The sequence below is a fragment of the Rana temporaria genome, unplaced genomic scaffold, assembly GCF_905171775.1.
Source record: "Rana temporaria unplaced genomic scaffold, aRanTem1.1, whole genome shotgun sequence".
Classification (NCBI taxonomy): domain Eukaryota; kingdom Metazoa; phylum Chordata; class Amphibia; order Anura; family Ranidae; genus Rana; species Rana temporaria.
This window is the reverse complement of record NW_024404544.1, coordinates 45,854-65,644: the sequence shown is the minus strand read 5'-3', so window position 1 is coordinate 65,644 and position 19,791 is coordinate 45,854. Positions and strand designations below refer to the sequence as shown.

The 19,791-nt window shown below is 59.1% G+C and overlaps 1 protein-coding gene across 1 annotated transcript in view; it reads left to right on the top strand.

Moving 5' to 3' along the window:
* The window catches only part of USH1C (USH1 protein network component harmonin), a gene marked incomplete at its 5' end in the record, with an annotated part of 71,457 nt that overhangs the window by 30,800 nt on the left and 20,866 nt on the right, over positions 1 to 19,791 (top strand). The window contains 5 exons of the mRNA XM_040334641.1: positions 3,331 to 3,473; positions 5,023 to 5,088; positions 5,970 to 6,082; positions 10,481 to 10,530; positions 16,052 to 16,207. Coding sequence (XP_040190575.1) covers positions 3,331 to 3,473; positions 5,023 to 5,088; positions 5,970 to 6,082; positions 10,481 to 10,530; positions 16,052 to 16,207 — 528 coding nt within the window. The remainder of the gene's footprint in view (positions 1 to 3,330; positions 3,474 to 5,022; positions 5,089 to 5,969; positions 6,083 to 10,480; positions 10,531 to 16,051; positions 16,208 to 19,791) is intronic.

Sequence of the window (19,791 nt, the reverse complement as noted above, 5' to 3'; positions counted from 1 at the left end):
TGTCACCCCCACCTCCTAATACCTACCTCAGAGTTGTCCTTGTGTCACCCCTACCTCCTAATACCTACCTCAGAGTTGTCCTTGTGTCACCCCTACCTCCTAATACCTACCTCAGAGTTGTCCTTGTGTCACCCCTACCTCCTAATACCTACCTCAGAGTTGTCCTTGTGTCACCCCTACCTCCTAATACCTACCTCAGAGTTGTCCTTGTGTCACCCCTACCTCCTAATACTTACCTCAGAGTTGTCCTTGTGTCACCCCTACCTCCTAATACTTACCTCAGAGTTGTCCTTGTGTCACCCCTACCTCCTAATACCTACCTCAGAGTTGTCCTTGTGTCACCCCTACCTCCTAATACCTACCTCAGAGTTGTCCTTGTGTCACCCCTACCTCCTAATACCTACCTCAGAGTTGTCCTTGTGTCACCACCTACCTCCTAATACTTACCTCAGAGTTGTCCTTGTGTCACCTCTACCTCCTAATACCTACCTCAGAGTTGTCCTTGTGTCACCCCTACCTCCTAATACCTACCTCAGAGTTGTCCTTGTGTCACCACCTACCTCCTAATACTTACCTCAGAGTTGTCCTTGTGTCCCTCCTAATACTTACCTCAGAGTTGTCCTTGTGTCACCCCTACCTCCTAATACTTACCTCAGAGTTGTCCTTGTGTCACCCCTATCTCCTAATACCTACCTCAGAGTTGTCCTTGTGTCACCCCTACCTCCTAATACCTACCTCAGAGTTGTCCTTGTGTCACCCCTACCTCCTAATACCTACCTCAGAGTTGTCCTTGTGTCACCCCTACCTCCTAATACCTACCTCAGAGTTGTCCTTGTGTCACCCCTACCTCCTAATACCTACCTCAGAGTTGTCCTTGTGTCACCCCTACCTCCTAATACTTACCTCAGAGTTGTCCTTGTGTCACCCCTACCTCCTAATACTTACCTCAGAGTTGTCCTTGTGTCACCCCTACCTCCTAATACCTACCTCAGAGTTGTCCTTGTGTCACCCCTACCTCCTAATACCTACCTCAGAGTTGTCCTTGTGTCACCCCTACCTCCTAATACCTACCTCAGAGTTGTCCTTGTGTCCCTCCTAATACCTACCTCAGAGTTGTCCTTGTGTCACCCCTACCTCCTAATACCTACCTCCGAGTTGTCCTTGTGTCACCCCTACCTCCTAATACTTACCTCAGAGTTGTCCTTGTGTCACCCCTACCTCCTAATACCTACCTCAGAGTTGTCCTTGTGTCACCCCTACCTCCTAATACTTACCTCCGAGTTGTCCTTGTGTCACCCCTACCTCCTAATACTTACCTCAGAGTTGTCCTTGTGTCACCCCTACCTCCTAATACCTACCTCAGAGTTGTCCTTGTGTCACCCCTACCTCCTAATACTTACCTCAGAGTTGTCCTTGTGTCACCCCTACCTCCTAATACTTACCTCAGAGTTGTCCTTGTGTCACCCCTACCTCCTAATACCTACCTCAGAGTTGTCCTTGTGTCACCCCTACCTCCTAATACTTACCTCAGAGTTGTCCTTGTGTCACCCCTACCTCCTAATACCTACCTCAGAGTTGTCCTTGTGTCACCCCTATCTCCTAATACCTACCTCAGAGTTGTCCTTGTGTCACCACCTACCTCCTAATACCTACCTCAGAGTTGTCCTTGTGTCCCTCCTAATACCTACCTCAGAGTTGTCCTTGTGTCACCCCTACCTCCTAATACCTACCTCAGAGTTGTCCTTGTGTCACCCCTACCTCCTAATACCTACCTCAGAGTTGTCCTTGTGTCACCCCTACCTCCTAATACTTACCTCAGAGTTGTCCTTGTGTCACCCCTACCTCCTAATACTTACCTCAGAGTTGTCCTTGTGTCACCCCTACCTCCTAATACCTACCTCAGAGTTGTCCTTGTGTCACCCCTACCTCCTAATACCTACCTCAGAGTTGTCCTTGTGTCACCACCTACCTCCTAATACTTACCTCAGAGTTGTCCTTGTGTCACCCCTACCTCCTAATACCTACCTCAGAGTTGTCCTTGTGTCACCCCTACCTCCTAATACTTACCTCAGAGTTGCCCTTGTGTCACCACCTACCTCCTAATACCTACCTCAGAGTTGTCCTTGTGTCACACCTACCTCCTAATACCTACCTCAGAGTTGTCCTTGTGTCACCCCTACCTCCTAATACCTACCTCAGAGTTGTCCTTGTGTCACCCCTACCTCCTAATACCTACCTCAGAGTTGTCCTTGTGTCACCCCTACCTCCTAATACCTACCTCAGAGTTGTCCTTGTGTCCCTCCTAATACCTACCTCAGAGTTGTCCTTGTGTCACACCTACCTCCTAATACCTACCTCAGAGTTGTCCTTGTGTCACCCCTACCTCCTAATACCTACCTCAGAGTTGTCCTTGTGTCACCCCTACCTCCTAATACCTACCTCAGAGTTGTCCTTGTGTCACCCCTACCTCCTAATACCTACCTCAGAGTTGTCCTTGTGTCCCTCCTAATACCTACCTCAGAGTTGTCCTTGTGTCACCCCTACCTCCTAATACCTACCTCAGAGTTGTCCTTGTGTCACCCCTACCTCCTAATACCTACCTCAGAGTTGTCCTTGTGTCACCCCTACCTCCTAATACCTACCTCAGAGTTGTCCTTGTGTCCCTCCTAATACCTACCTCAGAGTTGTCCTTGTGTCACCCCTACCTCCTAATACCTACCTCAGAGTTGTCCTTGTGTCCCTCCTAATACCTACCTCAGAGTTGTCCTTGTGTCACCCCTACCTCCTAATACCTACCTCAGAGTTGTCCTTGTGTCACCACCTACCTCCTAATACCTACCTCAGAGTTGTCCTTGTGTCACCACCTACCTCCTAATACCTACCTCAGAGTTGTCCTTGTGTCACCCCTACCTCCTAATACCTACCTCAGAGTTGTCCTTGTGTCACCCCTATCTCCTAATACCTACCTCAGAGTTGTCCTTGTGTCACCCCTATCTCCTAATACCTACCTCAGAGTTGTCCTTGTGTCACCCCTATCTCCTAATACCTACCTCAGAGTTGTCCTTGTGTCACCACCTACCTCCTAATACCTACCTCAGAGTTGTCCTTGTGTCACCCCTATCTCCCAGCCCCCAATGGAATCATCTGAGGAGAAGGTCCATTAGCACCTGAGAAAAAAGGCCAAATCAGAAACCCCCCCATCTATGAACGGGGCCCCACCTCGGCAGCAGAGGTCCTGCACTTTTTGCACACCCTCCTGATGAAGGGCCCGAGGCCTTTGCTGCCCAGCTTGAACCCGTCACCACTCCTTGATTTCTGTGTCTCTTATAGGGCCGGGAACTCTTCATGACCGAAGACGAGAAGCTGGTGGAACAGAACCGCCAGGAACTGGATCGCCAGGAACTCCTCCGACAGAAGAGACTCGCCATGGAGACCAACAAAATCCTGAAAGAGCAGCAGGAGAAGGAGAAGGTGTAAGTGACTGAGGGGACCAGTATGGGGTGGAGGTGGCATGCGAGGAAGTGGATAGATGACTGGTGAGAGGTGCTGGCTGAGGAGGAGGGGGTGGAGATGGCTGGTGAGGTGGAGGCGGGTGAGGAGTTTGGTGGGTGTGGAGGAGATGGTGGGTGGGTAGGATTAGGAGATGGCGGGTGAGGAGGAGGAGGTGGCGGTGGTGGAGGAGATGGTGGGTGAGGTGGAGGCGGGCGAGGAGGAGATGGCTGGTAAGGAGGAGGTGGGTGAGGAGGAGGAGGTGGAGGCGGGCGAGGAGGAGGAGGCTGGTGAGGGGTTTGGTGGGTGTGGAGGAGATGGTGGGTGAGGAGGAGGAGGCTGGTGGGGAGGATTAGGAGATGGCGGGTGAGGAGAAGGAGGCTGGTGGGGAGGAGGTGGCGGTGGTGGAGGAGATGGCTGGTGAGGTGGTGGAGGAGATGGTGGGTGAGGTGGAGGCGGGCGAGGAGGAGATGGCTGGTAAGGAGGAGGTGGGTGAGGAGGTGGAGGCGGGCGAGGAGGAGATGGCTGGTAAGGAGGAGGTGGGTGAGGAGGAGGAGGTGGAGGCGGGCGAGGAGGAGGAGGCTGGTGAGGGGTTTGGTGGGTGTGGAGGAGATGGTGGGTGAGGAGGAGGAGGCTGGTGGGGAGGAGGTGGCGGTGGTGGAGGAGATGGCTGGTGAGGAGGTGGAGGCGGGTGAGGAGATGGTGGGTGAGGAGGAGATGGTGGAGGCGGGCGAGGAGGAGGAGGCTGGTGAGGGGTTTGGTGGGTGTGGAGGACATGGTGGGGGAGGCGGGTGAGGAGGAGATGGCTGGTAAGGAGGAGGAGGTGGAGGCGGGCGAGGAGGAGGAGGCTGGTGAGGGGTTTGGTGGGTGTGGAGGAGATGGTGGGTGAGGAGGAGGAGGCTGGTGGGGAGGATTAGGAGATGGCGGGTGAGGAGAAGGAGGCTGGTGGGGAGGAGGTGGCGGTGGTGGAGGAGATGGCTGGTGAGGTGGTGGAGGAGATGGTGGGTGAGGTGGAGGCGGGCGAGGAGGAGATGGCTGGTAAGGAGGAGGTGGGTGAGGAGGTGGAGGCGGGCGAGGAGGAGATGGCTGGTAAGGAGGAGGTGGGTGAGGAGGAGGAGGTGGAGGCGGGCGAGGAGGAGGAGGCTGGTGAGGGGTTTGGTGGGTGTGGAGGAGATGGTGGGTGAGGAGGAGGAGGCTGGTGGGGAGGAGGTGGCGGTGGTGGAGGAGATGGCTGGTGAGGAGGTGGAGGCGGGTGAGGAGATGGTGGGTGAGGAGGAGATGGTGGAGGCGGGCGAGGAGGAGGAGGCTGGTGAGGGGTTTGGTGGGTGTGGAGGAGATGGTGGGGGAGGCGGGTGAGGAGGAGATGGCTGGTAAGGAGGAGGAGGTGGAGGCGGGCGAGGAGGAGGAGGCTGGTGAGGGGTTTGGTGGGTGTGGAGGAGGTGGAGGTAGAGGTGGGTGAGGAGATGATGGGCGAGGAGGAGGTGTGGAGGAGGTGGGCGTGTCTTATATTGCCTGACCTCTTTGTACCGGTAGGAGGAAGATGGAAATCTCGCAGAAGATGGCGGAGGAGGAGGAGCGATTCCACAAGGAGATGGAGAAGTGCGTTCTCTTCATTTCACTCCTGATTGTAATTCTCGGAGAGCCGTAATAATCTACCAATCACAGACCAGCAACCTGCTGAGAGGGGTCACTGTGGGTTCCTACACATGAGGGCCCTTTATATTGGGGTCAGAACCTGTTCCCTGTTCTGGGGCCCCTCCTCCCCCCGGGGGGGCCCCCTATTGAGTCCTGTTTGTAGCGCTCTCCCCTCCCCCCGGGGGGGCCCCCTATTGAGTCCTGTTTGTAGCGCTCTCCCCTCCCCCCGGGGGGGCCCCCTATTGAGTCCTGTTTGTAGCGCTCTCCCCTCCCCCCGGGGGGGCCCCCTATTGAGCCCTGTTTGTAGCGCTCTCCCCTCCCCCCGGGGGGGCCATCCATTGAGTCCTGTTTGTAGCGCTCTCCCCTCCCCCCGGGGGGGCCCTCCATTGAGTCCTGTTTGTAGCGCTCTCCCCTCCCCCCGGGGGGGCCCTCCATTGAGTCCTGTTTGTAGCGCTCTCCCCTCCCCCCGGGGGGGCCATCCATTGAGTCCTGTTTGTAGCGCTCTCCCCTCCCCCCGGGGGGGCCCTCCATTGAGTCCTGTTTGTAGCGCTCTCCCCTCCCCCCCCCCGGGGGGGCCCTCCATTGAGTCCTGTTTGTAGCGCTCTCCCCTCCCCCCGGGGGGGCCATCCATTGAGTCCTGTTTGTAGCGCTCTCCCCTCCCCCCGGGGGGGCCATCCATTGAGTCCTGTTTGTAGCGCTCTCCCCTCCCCCCCCCGGGGGGCCCTCCATTGAGTCCTGTTTGTAGCGCTCTCCCCTCCCCCCGGGGGGCCCTCCATTGAGTCCTGTTTGTAGCGCTCTCCCCTCCCCCTCCCGTTGTCATGAAGTCGGCTGTCGATCTTTTCCAGGATCGTCGCTCAGGAGGAGAAGATGAAGAAGGATTGGGAGGAAGATTGGGGTCACAAAGAGCATCCGAAGATCACAAAACCGTCCACTCCCCCCAGACAGCGCAGCCCCCCCCGCCAGACACAAAGGTAGGTCCATGGTGGGCGGAGCCTCACTCTTTGGGGTTCCCAGACACGCCCTACGCAGGCTCCTCCCCTTCTCATATAGAGACATTACTTCCTGATTTTAGCATTTGCTGGATGGAATTAGCCGTTCTCTGATTGGTCGCCCAGGAAAAGTCGGAGTTCCTCCCAATCACAGTGACTCTCGGAGTGTTTAGATGAGAGGCTCCTCCCCTTCCTATGTGCTATGATGGGAGTTGTAGTCCTCCTCGGTCCGCACATCATGGAATCTGTGGTGACGGCGTCCAGCATCCGTGGCGCACGTGTTTTCCATTGGCGGTGACTCCAGAGCGGGGCCCCGGGGACACAACAAAGGACGGACATGTCATGGGAAAGCTGATTACATGAGAATAAATGTCGCCGTCTTCCCTCATTAATGAGTCCTGGGGGCGGGGCGCTGCGTCCTCGCCGGGGAATGTTCTCCGCAGGGATTAGAGGTCGCTACTGAACATCTGCTGAGCCCGGCGGCGTCACCGAGATGTTCAGAGTGACTGCGAGATGCATGGGGGGGGGTGGACTGGGGGGCCATTCTCTGGGGTACTCGGGGCCCCATCACACTGGACTGGGGGGGCCATTCTCTGGGGTACTCGGGGCCCCATCACACTGGACTGGGGGGACATTCTCTGGGGTACTCGGGGCCCCATCACACTGGACTGGGGGGCCATTCTCTGGGGTACTCGGGGCCCCATCACACTAGACTGGGGGGGCCATTCTCTGGGGTACTCGGGGCCCCATCACACTGGTCTAGGGGTTGCTCTCTGTATGGGGGGGGCCCCATCACACTGGACTGGGGGGCCATTCTCTGGGGTACTCGGGGCCCCATCACACTGGTCTAGGGGTTGCTCTCTGTATGGGGGGGGCCCCATCACACTGGACTGGGGGGCCATTCTCTGGGGTACTCGGGGCCCCATCACACTGGTCTAGGGGTTGCTCTCTGCATGGGGTACTTGGGGGGGCGGTCACACTGGTCTGGGGCTTAGTCCCAGCATGGGGGGCCCGGTCACACTGATATGGGGGTCATTCTCGGGGGGGGCCCCCCAATCACACTGGTCTGGGGGTCACTCTCTGCATGGGGGGGGGGGGCCCGGTCACACTGATTTGGGGGTCAGTCTCTGGATGAGATGTAGTGTGGGCTGGCCTTCTGTTTAGGGTGGGTGGTCCTCTGTAGTGTGGGTGGGCCCTTGGTGTGTTGGGGGTGTCCTCTTTGTAGTGTGGGCGGGCCTTCTGTTTAGGGTGGGTGGTCCTCTGTAGTGTGGGTGGGCCCTTGGTGTGTTGGGGGTGTCCTCTTTGTAGTGTGGGTGGGCCTTCTGTTTAGGGTGGGTGGTCCTCTGTAGTGTGGGTGGGCCCTTGGTGTGTTGGGGGTGTCCTCTTTGTAGTGTGGGCGGGCCTTCTGTTTAGGGTGGGTGGTCCTCTGTAGTGTGGGTGGGCCCTTGGTGTGTTGGGGGTGTCCTCTTTGTAGTGTGGGCGGGCCTTCTGTTTAGGGTGGGTGGTCCTCTGTAGTGTGGGTGGGCCCTTGGGGTGTCCTCTTTGTAGTGTGGGTGGGCCTTCTGTTTAGGGTGGGTGGTCCTCTGTAGTGTGGGTGGGCCCTTGGTGTGTTGGGGGTGTCCTCTTTGTAGTGTGGGCGGGCCTTCTGTTTAGGGTGGGTGGTCCTCTGTAGTGTGGGTGGGCCCTTGGTGTGTTGGGGGTGTCCTCTTTGTAGTGTGGGTGGGCCTTCTGTTTAGGGTGGGTGGTCCTCTGTAGTGTGGGTGGGCCCTTGGTGTGTTGGGGGTGTCCTCTTTGTAGTGTGGGCGGGCCTTCTGTTTAGGGTGGGTGGTCCTCTGTAGTGTGGGTGGGCCCTTGGTGTGTTGGGGTGTCCTCTTTGTCTGTTTAGGGTGTAGGTTGGGCGGGCCCTCAGATGCAGAATTGGGGGTCATTCTGTTGGGGGGGGGGGGGTCTCTCCTCCTGTATTTGGAGTCACTCTTTCCTCCTCTGTTCCTCCAGCTGATGAGCGAATGACGCGGAGCGGGACGGCGGGCGACGCCCACAAGCAGGTTTGAGCCTATGATCTCCTTCCTCTGTCTGGTCCGGTCCGGGTTCTGGCCAATGCCTGATGCTGGCTCCTCCCTGCTCTGCATGGAGGAGGATGCGGCTTGAAAGGACCGGTCCATCCAGGTGATCGGTCCCATTTGGAGGATCACGGTGTGTGTCCGTTCATTTCCCAGAATCCTTTGCAGAGATTACAGAGGGAGACAATGTGGTGCTCGTCTCTGTACATCACACGGCGGAACTGGGACAGCCACAGTGTGTGTACAGGGCGTGTGTGTTGTGTGTACGGGGGCGTGTGTGTTTTTTGTGTACGGGGGCGTGTGTGTTGTGTGTACGGGGCGTGTGTGTTGTGTGTCGTGTGTACGAGGCGTGTGTCGTGTGTATGGGGCGTGTGTTGTGTGTACAGGGGCGTGTGTTGTGTGTACGGGGCGTGTGTGTTGTGTGTACGGGGGTGTGTGTTGTGTGTACGGGGCGTGTGTGTTGTGTGTACGGGACGTGTGTGTCGTGTGTACGGGGGTGTGTGTTGTGTGTACGGGGCGTGTGTGTTGTGTGTACGGGGGCGTGTGTGTTTTTTGTGTACGGGGGCGTGTGTGTTGTGTGTACGGGGCGTGTGTGTTGTGTGTACGGGGCGTGTGTGTTGTGTGTCGTGTGTACGAGGCGTGTGTCGTGTGTACGGGGCGTGTGTTGTGTGTACGGGGGCGTGTGTTGTGTGTACGGGGCGTGTGTGTTGTGTGTACGAGGCGTGTGTCGTGTGTACGAGGCGTGTGTCGTGTGTACGAGGCGTGTGTCGTGTGTATGGGGCGTGTGTTGTGTGTACGGGGCGTGTGTGTTGTGTGTACGGGGCGTGTGTGTTGTGTGTACGGGGCGTGTGTGTCGTGTGTACGGGGCGTGTGTGTCGTGTGTACGGGGCGTGTGTGTCGTGTGTACGGGGGCGTGTGTTGTGTGTACGGGGCGTGTGTGTCGTGTGTACGAGGCGTGTGTGTCGTGTGTACGAGGCGTGTGTGTCGTGTGTACGAGGCGTGTGTGTCGTGTGTACGGGGCGTGTGTGTCGTGTGTACGGGGCGTGTGTGTCGTGTGTACGGGGCGTGTGTGTCGTGTGTACGGGGCGTGTGTGTCGTGTGTACGGGGCGTGTGTGTCGTGTGTACGGGGCGTGTGTGTCGTGTGTACGGGGGTGTGTGTCGTGTGTACGGGGCGTGTGTGTCGTGTGTACGGGGCGTGTGTTGTGTGTACGGGGGCGTGTGTTGTGTGTACGGGGCGTGTGTGTCGTGTGTACGGGGCGTGTGTGTCGTGTGTACGGGGCGTGTGTTGTGTGTACGGGGCGTGTGTGTCGTGTGTACGAGGCGTGTGTGTCGTGTGTACGAGGCGTGTGTTGTGTGCGCGGGGCGTGTGTTGTGTGCGCGGGGCGTGTGTTGTGTGTACGGGGCGTGTGTTGTGTGTACGGGGCGTGTGTGTCGTGTGTACGGGGCGTGTGTCGTGTGTACGGGGCGTGTGTTGTGTGCGCGGGGCGTGTGTGTCGTGTGTACGAGGCGTGTGTGTCGTGTGTACGGGGCGTGTGTGTCGTGTGTACGGGGCGTGTGTTGTGTGTACGGGGCGTGTGTGTCGTGTGTACGGGGCGTGTGTTGTGTGTGCGGGGCGTGTGTGTCGTGTGTACGAGGCGTGTGTGTCGTGTGTACGAGGCGTGTGTGTCGTGTGTACGAGGCGTGTGTGTCGTGTGTACGGGGCGTGTGTGTCGTGTGTACGGGGCGTGTGTGTCGTGTGTACGGGGCGTGTGTGTCGTGTGTACGGGGCGTGTGTGTCGTGTGTACGGGGCGTGTGTGTCGTGTGTACGGGGCGTGTGTGTCGTGTGTACGAGGCGTGTGTGTCGTGTGTACGGGGCGTGTGTTGTGTGTGCGGGGCGTGTGTTGTGTGCGCGGGGCGTGTGTTGTGTGCGCGGGGCGTGTGTCGTGTGCGCGGGGCGTGTGTCGTGTGCACGGGGCGTGTGTCGTGTGTACGGGGCGTGTGTGTCGTGTGTACGGGGCGTGTGTGTCGTGTGTACGGGGCGTGTGTGTCGTGTGTACGGGGCGTGTGTGTATATATATATATATATTGTACGGTGTGTATATGATGAGTCATGTGACCTGTTCTATATTGTACCTGGGGGGTGGAGGAGGGTTGATGGGAAGGTATAGAGGATCTCGGTGGCCCCTCCCATATTGTGATCTGCTCATGAATGCTCCATGTTCTGTATACATTGTGGTGTCATGTGACCCTATCTATGGCTGGCCATTGGTGGCTATGTGGGGGAGGGGTGGTTGTGGATGGCGGTGACTCTTCTCTTCTCATTCAGCCTTCGGTTGGTTCTATCGCTATGAGGGGAAGTTCCCGACTCTCCGGAAGGTATGGTGTGTGCCGTGTCTGTGTGCCCCGCCTCCCAGAGTGCTCCGCCTCCCAGAGTGCTCCGCCCTGCATGCTCTGCGTGGATTGGCTGTGCAGACTTTGTTTTCTTACTTTTCTGTATTTTATTTTCCAAGTCTGAGCTCAAATTCCCCACCATTGCTCACAGTCTGTACCTGCCCCGAGACCCCACTACTGCCCCGGGACCCCACTACTGCCCCGAGACCCCACTACTGCCCCGGGACCCCAATACTGCCCCGAGACCCCACTACTGCCCCGGGACCCCACTACTGCCCCGAGACCCCACTACTGCCCCGGGACCCCACTACTGCCCCGAGACCCCACTACTGCCCCGGGACCCCAATACTGCCCCGGGACCCCAATACTGCCCCGGGACCCCACTACTGCCCCGGGACCCCACTACTGCCCCGGGACCCCAATACTGCCCCGGGACCCCAATACTGCCCCGGGACCCCACTACTGCCCCGAGACCCCACTACTGCCCCGGGACCCCAATACTGCCCCGGGGCCCCAATACTGCCCCAGGACCCCAATACTGCCCCGGGACCCCAATACTGCCCCGAGACCCCACTACTGCCCCGGGACCCCAATACTGCCCCGGGACCCCAATACTGCCCCGAGACCCCAATACTGCCCCGAGACCCCACTACTGCCCCAGGACCCCACTACTGCCCTGAGACCCCAATACTTTCCTGGGAGATACAATGTGATCCAAAGCCGGGTATACCAGCAGTCGCCTTCTACTAATACTACATGACAATGCTGGATCCCTCCCCCACTCCATACTTCAGTATTCTATTTCTCCCCGGGGTCCAGAGTCCCGGCGTTGCCTTCCTCCTCCTCCTTCCGGGGTCCAGAGTCCCGGCGTTGCCTTCCTCCTCCTTCCGGGGTCCAGAGTCCCGGCGTTGCCTTCCTCCTCCTCCTTCCGGGGTCCAGAGTCCCGGCGTTGCCTTCCTCCCCGGGGTCCAGAGTCCCGGCGTTGCCTTGCTCCCCCTCCCCGGGGTCCAGAGTCCCGGCGTTGCCTTGCTCCCCCTCCCCGGGGTCCAGAGTCCCGGCGTTGCCTTCCTCCTCCTCCTTCCGGGGTCCAGAGTCCCGGCGTTGCCTTCCTCCTCCTCCTTCCGGGGTCCAGAGTCCCGGCGTTGCCTTCCTCCCCGGGGTCCAGAGTCCCGGCGTTGCCTTGCTCCCCCTCCCCGGGGTCCAGAGTCCCGGCGTTGCCTTGCTCCCCCTCCCCGGGGTCCAGAGTCCCGGCGTTGCCTTGCTCCCCCTCCCCGGGGTCCAGAGTCCCGGCGTTGCCTTGCTCCCCCTCCCCGGGGGGGTCCAGAGTCCCGGCGTTGCCTTTCTCCCCCTCCCCGGGGGGGTCCAGAGTCCCGGCGTTGCCTTTCTCCCCCTCCCCGGGGGGGTCCAGAGTCCCGGCGTTGCCTTTCTCCCCCTCCCCGGGGGGGTCCAGAGTCCCGGCGTTGCCTTCCTCCTCCCCCTCCCCGGGGGGGTCCAGAGTCCCGGCGTTGCCTTGCTCCCCCTCCCCGGGGTCCAGAGTCCCGGCGTTGCCTTGCTCCCCCTCCCCGGGGTCCAGAGTCCCGGCGTTGCCTTCCTCCTCCCCCTCCCCGGGGTCCAGAGTCCCGGCGTTGCCTTCCTCCTCCCCCTCCCCGGGGGGGTCCAGAGTCCCGGCGTTGCCTTCCTCCTCCTCCCTAGGGGGTCCAGAGTCCCGGCGTTGCCTTCCTCCTCCTCCCTAGGGGGTCCAGAGTCCCGGCGTTGCCTTGCTCCTTCTCCCCGGGGGGTCCAGAGTCCCGGCGTTGCCTTGCTCCTTCTCCTCCCCGGGGGGTCCAGAGTCCCGGCGTTGCCCTCCTCCCGGGGTCCAGAGTCCCGGCGTTGCCCTCCTCCCGGGGCCCAGAGTCCCGGCGTTGCCCTCCTCCCGGGGTCCAGAGTCCCGGCGTTGCCCTCCTCCCGGGGTCCAGAGTCCCGGCGTTGCCCTCCTCCCGGGGTCCAGAGTCCCGGCGTTGCCCTCCTCCCGGGGTCCAGAGTCCCGGCGTTGCCTTCCTCCCCCTCCCCGGGGGGTCCAGAGTCCCGGCGTTGCCTTCCTCCCCCTCCCCGGGGGGGTCCAGAGTCCCGGCGTTGCCTTCCTCCCCCTCCCCGGGGGGTCCAGAGTCCCGGCGTTGCCTTCCTCCCCCTCCCTGGGGGGGTCCAGAGTCCCGGCGTTGCCTTCCTCCCCCTCCCTGGGGGGGTCCAGAGTCCCGGCGTTGCCTTCCTCCCCCTCCCTGGGGGGGTCCAGAGTCCCGGCGTTGCCTTCCTCCCCCTCCCCGGGGGGTCCAGAGTCCCGGCGTTGCCTTTTTCCCCCTCCCCGGGGGGGTCCAGAGTCCCGGCGTTGCCTTTCTCCCCCTCCCCGGGGGGGTCCAGAGTCCCGGCGTTGCCTTTCTCCCCCTCCCCGGGGGGGTCCAGAGTCCCGGCGTTGCCTTCCTCCTCCCCCTCCCCGGGGTCCAGAGTCCCGGCGTTGCCTTCCTCCTCCCCCTCCCCGGGGTCCAGAGTCCCGGCGTTGCCTTCCTCCTCCCCCTCCCCGGGGTCCAGAGTCCCGGCGTTGCCTTCCTCCTCCCCCTCCCCGGGGTCCAGAGTCCCGGCGTTGCCTTCCTCCTCCCCGAAGTCCAGAGTCCCGGCGTTGCCTTCCTCCCCAGGGTCCAGAGTCCCGGCGTTGCCTTCCTCCTCCTCCCTAGGGGGTCCAGAGTCCCGGCGTTGCCTTGCTCCTTCTTCTCCCCGGGGGGTCCAGAGTCCCGGCGTTGCCTTGCTCCTTCTCCTCCCCGGGGGGTCCAGAGTCCCGGCGTTGCCCTCCTCCCGGGGTCCAGAGTCCCGGCGTTGCCCTCCTCCCGGGGTCCAGAGTCCCGGCGTTGCCCTCCTCCCGGGGTCCAGAGTCCCGGCGTTGCCCTCCTCCCCCTCCCCGGGGGGTCCAGAGTCCCGGCGTTGCCTTCCTCCCCCTCCCCGGGGGGTCCAGAGTCCCGGCGTTGCCTTCCTCCCCCTCCCCGGGGGGTCCAGAGTCCCGGCGTTGCCTTCCTCCCCCTCCCCGGGGGGTCCAGAGTCCCGGCGTTGCCTTCCTCCCCCTCCCTGGGGGGTCCAGAGTCCCGGCGTTGCCTTCCTCCCCCTCCCTGGGGGGGTCCAGAGTCCCGGCGTTGCCTTCCTCCCCCTCCCTGGGGGGTCCAGAGTCCCGGCGTTGCCCTCCTCCCGGGGTCCAGAGTCCCGGCGTTGCCTTCCTCCCCGGGGGGTCCAGAGTCCCGGCGTTGCCTTCCTCCCCGGGGGGTCCAGAGTCCCGGCGTTGCCTTCCTCCCCCTCCCCGGGGGGTCCAGAGTCCCGGCGTTGCCTTCCTCCCCCTCCCCGGGGGGTCCAGAGTCCCGGCGTTGCCTTCCTCCCCCTCCCTGGGGGGTCCAGAGTCCCGGCGTTGCCTTCCTCCCCCTCCCTGGGGGGTCCAGAGTCCCGGCATTGCCTTCCTCCCCAGGGTCCAGAGTCCCGGCGTTGCCTTCCTCCTCCTCCTCCCTAGGGGGTCCAGAGTCCCGGCGTTGCCTTGCTCCTCCTCCTCCCCGGGGGGTCCAGAGTCCCGGCATTGCCTTCCTCCCCAGGGTCCAGAGTCCCGGCGTTGCCTTCCTCCTCCTCCCCGGGGTCCAGAGTCCCGGCGTTGCCTTGCTCCTCCTCCTCCCCGGGGGGTCCAGAGTCCCGGCGTTGCCCTCCTCCTGGGGTCCAGAGTCCCGGCGTTGCCTTCCTCCTCCGCCCCGGGGTCCAGAGTCCCGGCGTTGCCTTCCTCCCCCTCCCCGGGGGGTCCAGAGTCCCGGCGTTGCCTTCCTCCTCCTCCCCGGGGGGTCCAGAGTCCCGGCGTTGCCTTCCTCCCCCTCCCCGGGGTCCAGAGTCCCGGCGTTGCCTTCCTCCCCGGGGTCCAGAGTCCCGGCGTTGCCTTCCTCCCCGGGGTCCAGAGTCCCGGCGTTGACTTCCTCCTCCTCCCCGGGGTCCAGAGTCCCGGCGTTGCCTTCCTCCTCCTCCCCGGGGTCCAGAGTCCCGGCGTTGCCTTCCTCCTCCTCCCCGGGGTCCAGAGTCCCGGCGTTGCCTTCCTCCTCCCCCCCGGGGTCCAGAGTCCCGGCGTCGCCTTCCTCCTCCTCCCCGGGGTCCAGAGTCCCGGCGTTGCCTTCCTCCTCCCCGGGGTCCAGAGTCCCGGCGTTGCCTTCCTCCTCCCCGGGGTCCAGAGTCCCGGCGTTGCCTTCCTCCTCCCCGGGGTCCAGAGTCCCGGCGTTGCCTTCCTCCTCCCCGGGGTCCAGAGTCCCGGCGTTGCCTTCCTCCTCCCCGGGGTCCAGAGTCCCGGCGTTGCCTTCCTCCCCGGGGTCCAGAGTCCCGGCGTTGCCTTCCTCCCCGGGGTCCAGAGTCCCGGCGTTGCCTTCCTCCTCCTCCCCGGGGTCCAGAGTCCCGGCGTTGCCTTCCTCCTCCTCCCCGGGGTCCAGAGTCCCGGCGTTGCCTTCCTCCTCCTCCCCGGGGTCCAGAGTCCCGGCGTTGCCTTCCTCCTCCTCCCCGGGGTCCAGAGTCCCGGCGTTGCCTTCCTCCTCCTCCCCGGGGTCCAGAGTCCCGGCGTTGCCTTCCTCCTCCTCCCCGGGGTCCAGAGTCCCGGCGTTGCCTTCCTCCTCCCCGGGGTGTCCAGAGTCCCGGCGTTGCCTTCCTCCTCCCCGGGGTCCAGAGTCCCGGCGTTGCCTTCCTCCTCCCCGGGGTCCAGAGTCCCGGCGTTGCCTTCCTCCTCCCCGGGGTCCAGAGTCCCGGCGTTGCCTTCCTCCTCCCCGGGGTCCAGAGTCCCGGCGTTGCCTTCCTCCTCCCCGGGGTCTCCAGAGTCCCGGCGTTGCCTTCCTCCTCCCCGGGGTCCAGAGTCCCGGCGTTGCCTTCCTCCTCCCCGGGGTCCAGAGTCCCGGCGTTGCCTTCCTCCTCCCCGGGGTCTCCAGAGTCCCGGCGTTGCCTTCCTCCTCCCCGGGGTCTCCAGAGTCCCGGCGTTGCCTTCCTCCTCCCCGGGGTCTCCAGAGTCCCGGCGTTGCCTTCCTCCTCCCCGGGGTCCAGAGTCCCGGCGTTGCCTTCCTCCTCCCCGGGGTCCAGAGTCCTGGCGTTGCCTTCCTCCTCCCCGGGGGGTCCAGAGTCCCGGCGTTGCCTTCCTCCTCCCCGGGGGGTCCAGAGTCCCGGCGTTGCCTTCCTCCTCCCGGGGTCCAGAGTCCCGGCGTTGCCTTCCTCCTCCCCGGGGTCCGGTAATCCTCTCCATGTAACGCCCGGAGTTGTACAGAAAGTCTCAGATCTGGACAGACGGATTCCATGGATTTGGGTTTGTATTCTCTCTCCTGATTGGCTCTCGGTGTGTTTGCCGTGTTGTGTCTCCATTTCCCATCTGCTATCAGAACTCGGCACTCGGTGAGTTGGCGCCAATTGAATGCGGTGTGATCAGCACAGCGCCTCCTACAGGCAATAATGACTCATTTCTGGGGTCCCTCCCCCTCTGATTTCCCCCCAGAAGGGGAAGGGGGGGCGCAAGAAGTCCAAGATGGAGAATCTGACGGAGCAGAAGAAGAGTAAGAAGGAGATGGAATTCGAGGAGAAGCTGGCCGAGGAGAAGGAGGGGAGGCTCGAGAAGGAGAAGCAGCTGAAGATCAACCGGCTGGTGCAGGAGGTGAGCGCGACCCCAATGTACCCCCCCCCCTATATATATACAGGACCCCGATAGATACCCCCGATATATACAGGACCCCGATATACCCCCTATATATACAGGACCCCGATATACACCCCCTATATATACACAGGACCCCGATATATCCCCTATATATACAGGACCCTGATATACCCCCCCTATATATACAGGACCCCGATATACACCCCCTATATATACAGGACCCCGATAGACACTCCCTATATATATACAGGACCCCGATAGACACCCCCTATATATACAGGACCCCGATAGATACCCCCGATATATACAGGACCCCGATAGACACTCCCTATATATGTATGCGGTCCCACGCATGCCTCAGGTCACACACTCGACCTAATTTTCAGACAAAATCTGAAAATAAACATTTTGGGAAATGAACCTTTGCCATGGACAGACCACCATGCAATTAGCTTCATAATTCCCAGAACTTCACTAGTCATGAAAGTACCCAAGCCGGTGACAACACACTGGGCTAGATCTCAGAAGAAGCTCCACTCGGAACTCTTCAGATCTACCCTGGGAAACCGAATTGGGGCTATTCCTCCTCAGCTAGCAGCCTCAGATACTTTGGATGCCATAAATGCAGCTCTGCTACAGTCAGCCGACTTAGCAGCACCAAAGCGCAAACTCCGCAGCCGGGCAAAAAAGTCCAGCTGGTTCAATAACCAGCTGTCGCTATTGAAGCAAGAGCGCAGAAGGGCGGAAGCCGCCTGGAAAAGAAGTCCTTCAGAAGACCGCCTCAACTTCTACAAAGCAGTAACAACACGATATCACAAGGAAATTTTCAAAGCCAAAAAACTGCACTTTTCTATGGTAATTAACAGCGCAAGGAATCGCCCACGCGAACTCTTCAGGATGGTCACCCAGACCATGAATCCGGGATGTCTTGAAGTTCCCACTTCAGACACCCAAGAGTTCTGCAATGAACTATCGGATTTCTTCATCAACAAAATTGAAAAAATTCGGGTAAGTATTCGGCAAAACAATACTCCACTCAGCCCCCTCTTCAATCAATACACCGACGGAACGCCTCTACAATCAACTAAGTTCACTTTGGAACCCATCTCCATCGATACCACAAAAAAATTCATTGGTGCACTGCGCAACAGCACAGCACCCAATGACATCATTCCCACCAAGCTACTGAAGGAATGTGCCGACATCCTGGCGCCTCCGATCACGCAGCTTATAAATCAGTCATTTAAGGAAGGCATAGTGCCTTCCCTGCTGAAAGAGGGCACAATCCTGCCGATCTTGAAAAAACCTAATTTGGATCCTATGGACCCAACTCACCGCCGTCCCATAACAGGTCTAAATGCTCTGTCCAAGATAATGGAGAAAGTGGTGGTAAATCAGCTGCAACAGCATCTGGACACCCACAACCTACTCGATCCATTTCAATCCGGGTTCCGTCCCGGACACGGTACAGAAACGGCCTTACTGAAAATATGGGACGATGCGCTCGAGGCCGCAGACGAAGGAGAATCGTGTCTCCTGGTTCTGCTGGACCTAAGCGCAGCTTTTGACACAGTAGACCATAAATTGCTACTGAGACGACTAACAGAAGTCGCCGGAGTCTCAGAAGATGCCTTACCATGGTTCTCCTCTTTTCTCGGAAACCGATCACAAACAGTGAAACTGGGATCCTTCACCTCAGAAAAACGCACGGTGCCATGTGGGGTCCCCCAAGGATCCCCCCTATCACCGGTGCTGTTTAATATCTATCTTCGTCCTCTCTTTGATATTATCGGTAGCCAAGAACTACTCTATCACTCTTATGCAGACGACACGCAGTTGTATTTTCGCATCTGCCATAAAAAGGATCATCATCTCAGATTAGAGAAATGTCTCTCTTCAATAGAAAACTGGATGACTAAGAGTTATCTCAAACTCAATAGCGCTAAAACTGAACTCTTTATCTTCGATGCCAGTTGGAAGAAACAACCGACAACAAACTGGACACCATCTCCCATCCTGGGACAAATCATCTCCCCTAGCTCCAAAGTCAAAAGTCTGGGAGTCACGTTTGACACCTTCATGACAATGGACGCACAAATAGGGTCAGTAGTCAGCGGGGCGCACCATTTGATGCGCCTACTACGCAGACTGATTCCATTTATCCCCAAAGAAGACGTAGCAGTCGTGGTGGGAACAATCGTGAATTCCAGACTGGACTATGCAAATGCCCTTTACCTCGGGCTCCCCAAGTACCAAATCGCTCGTCTGCAAGTCGTACAGAATACGGCCGCTAGACTGGTGACTGGGAAAAAATCTTGGGAATCAATCTCACCTTCGCTGAGATCCCTTCACTGGTTGCCAGTGAAAGACAGAATTGCATTTAAAGCACTCTGCCTGACACATAAGTGCATCCATGGGAAGGCTCCTAGATATCTATGCGACAAGATCAAACCGCACAATTGCAACCGCATTCTGCGATCCACCGACCAAAATCTGGTCAAGGTTCCTAAAACCAAATACAAGTCCAAAGGAGAAAGAAGGTTTGCTTTCCAGGGCCCCAGGCTTTGGAATGCTTTACCAACCAGCATTCGGTTGGAGCAAAACCACCTGTCCTTCAGAAGGCAGATCAAAACCCTGCTTTTCTGATAGGCATGAGACACAAACAACAAGCGCCCAGAGGCGATTCAGTTCGCATGTGCCGCGCTATATAAATTTTTTCATTCATTCATTCATTCATATACAGGACCCCGATAGACACCCCCTATATATACAGGACCCCGATAGATACCCCCGATATATACAGGACCCCGATAGACACTCCCTATATATATACAGGACCCCGATAGACACCCCCTATATATACAGGACCCCGATAGATACCCCCGATATATACAGGACCCCGATAGACACACTCTATATATATATATATATATATATATATATATATACACAGGACCCTGATATACCCCCTATATATACAGTGAGGAAAATAAGTATTTGAACCCCCTGCTATTTTGCAAGTTCTCCCACTTGGAAATCATGGAGGGGTCTGAAATTGTCATGGTAGGTGCATGTCCACTGTGAGAGACATAATCAGAAATCGCAATTTATGATAACTATTTATTTGTATGATACAGCTGCAAATAAGTATTTGAACCCCTGGCTATCAGCTAGAATTCTGAGCCTCAAAGACCTGTTAGTCTGCCTTTACAATGTCCACCTCCACGCCATTTATTATCCTAAATTAGATGCACCTGTTTGAGGTCATTAGCTGCATAAAGACACCTGTCCACCCCATACAATCCGTAAGAATCCAACTACTAACATGGCCAAGACCAAAGAGCTGTCCAAAGACACTAGAGACAAAATTGTACACCTCCACAAGGCTGGAAAGGGCTACGGGGAAATTGGTGAAAAAAGGTCCACTGTTGGAGCAATCATTAGAAAATGGAAGAAGCTAAACATGACTGTCAATCTCCCTCGGACTGGGGCTCCATGCAAAATCTCACCTCATGGGGTCTCAATGATCCTAAGAAAGGTGAGAAATCAGCCCAGGACTACACGGGAGGAGCTGGTCAATG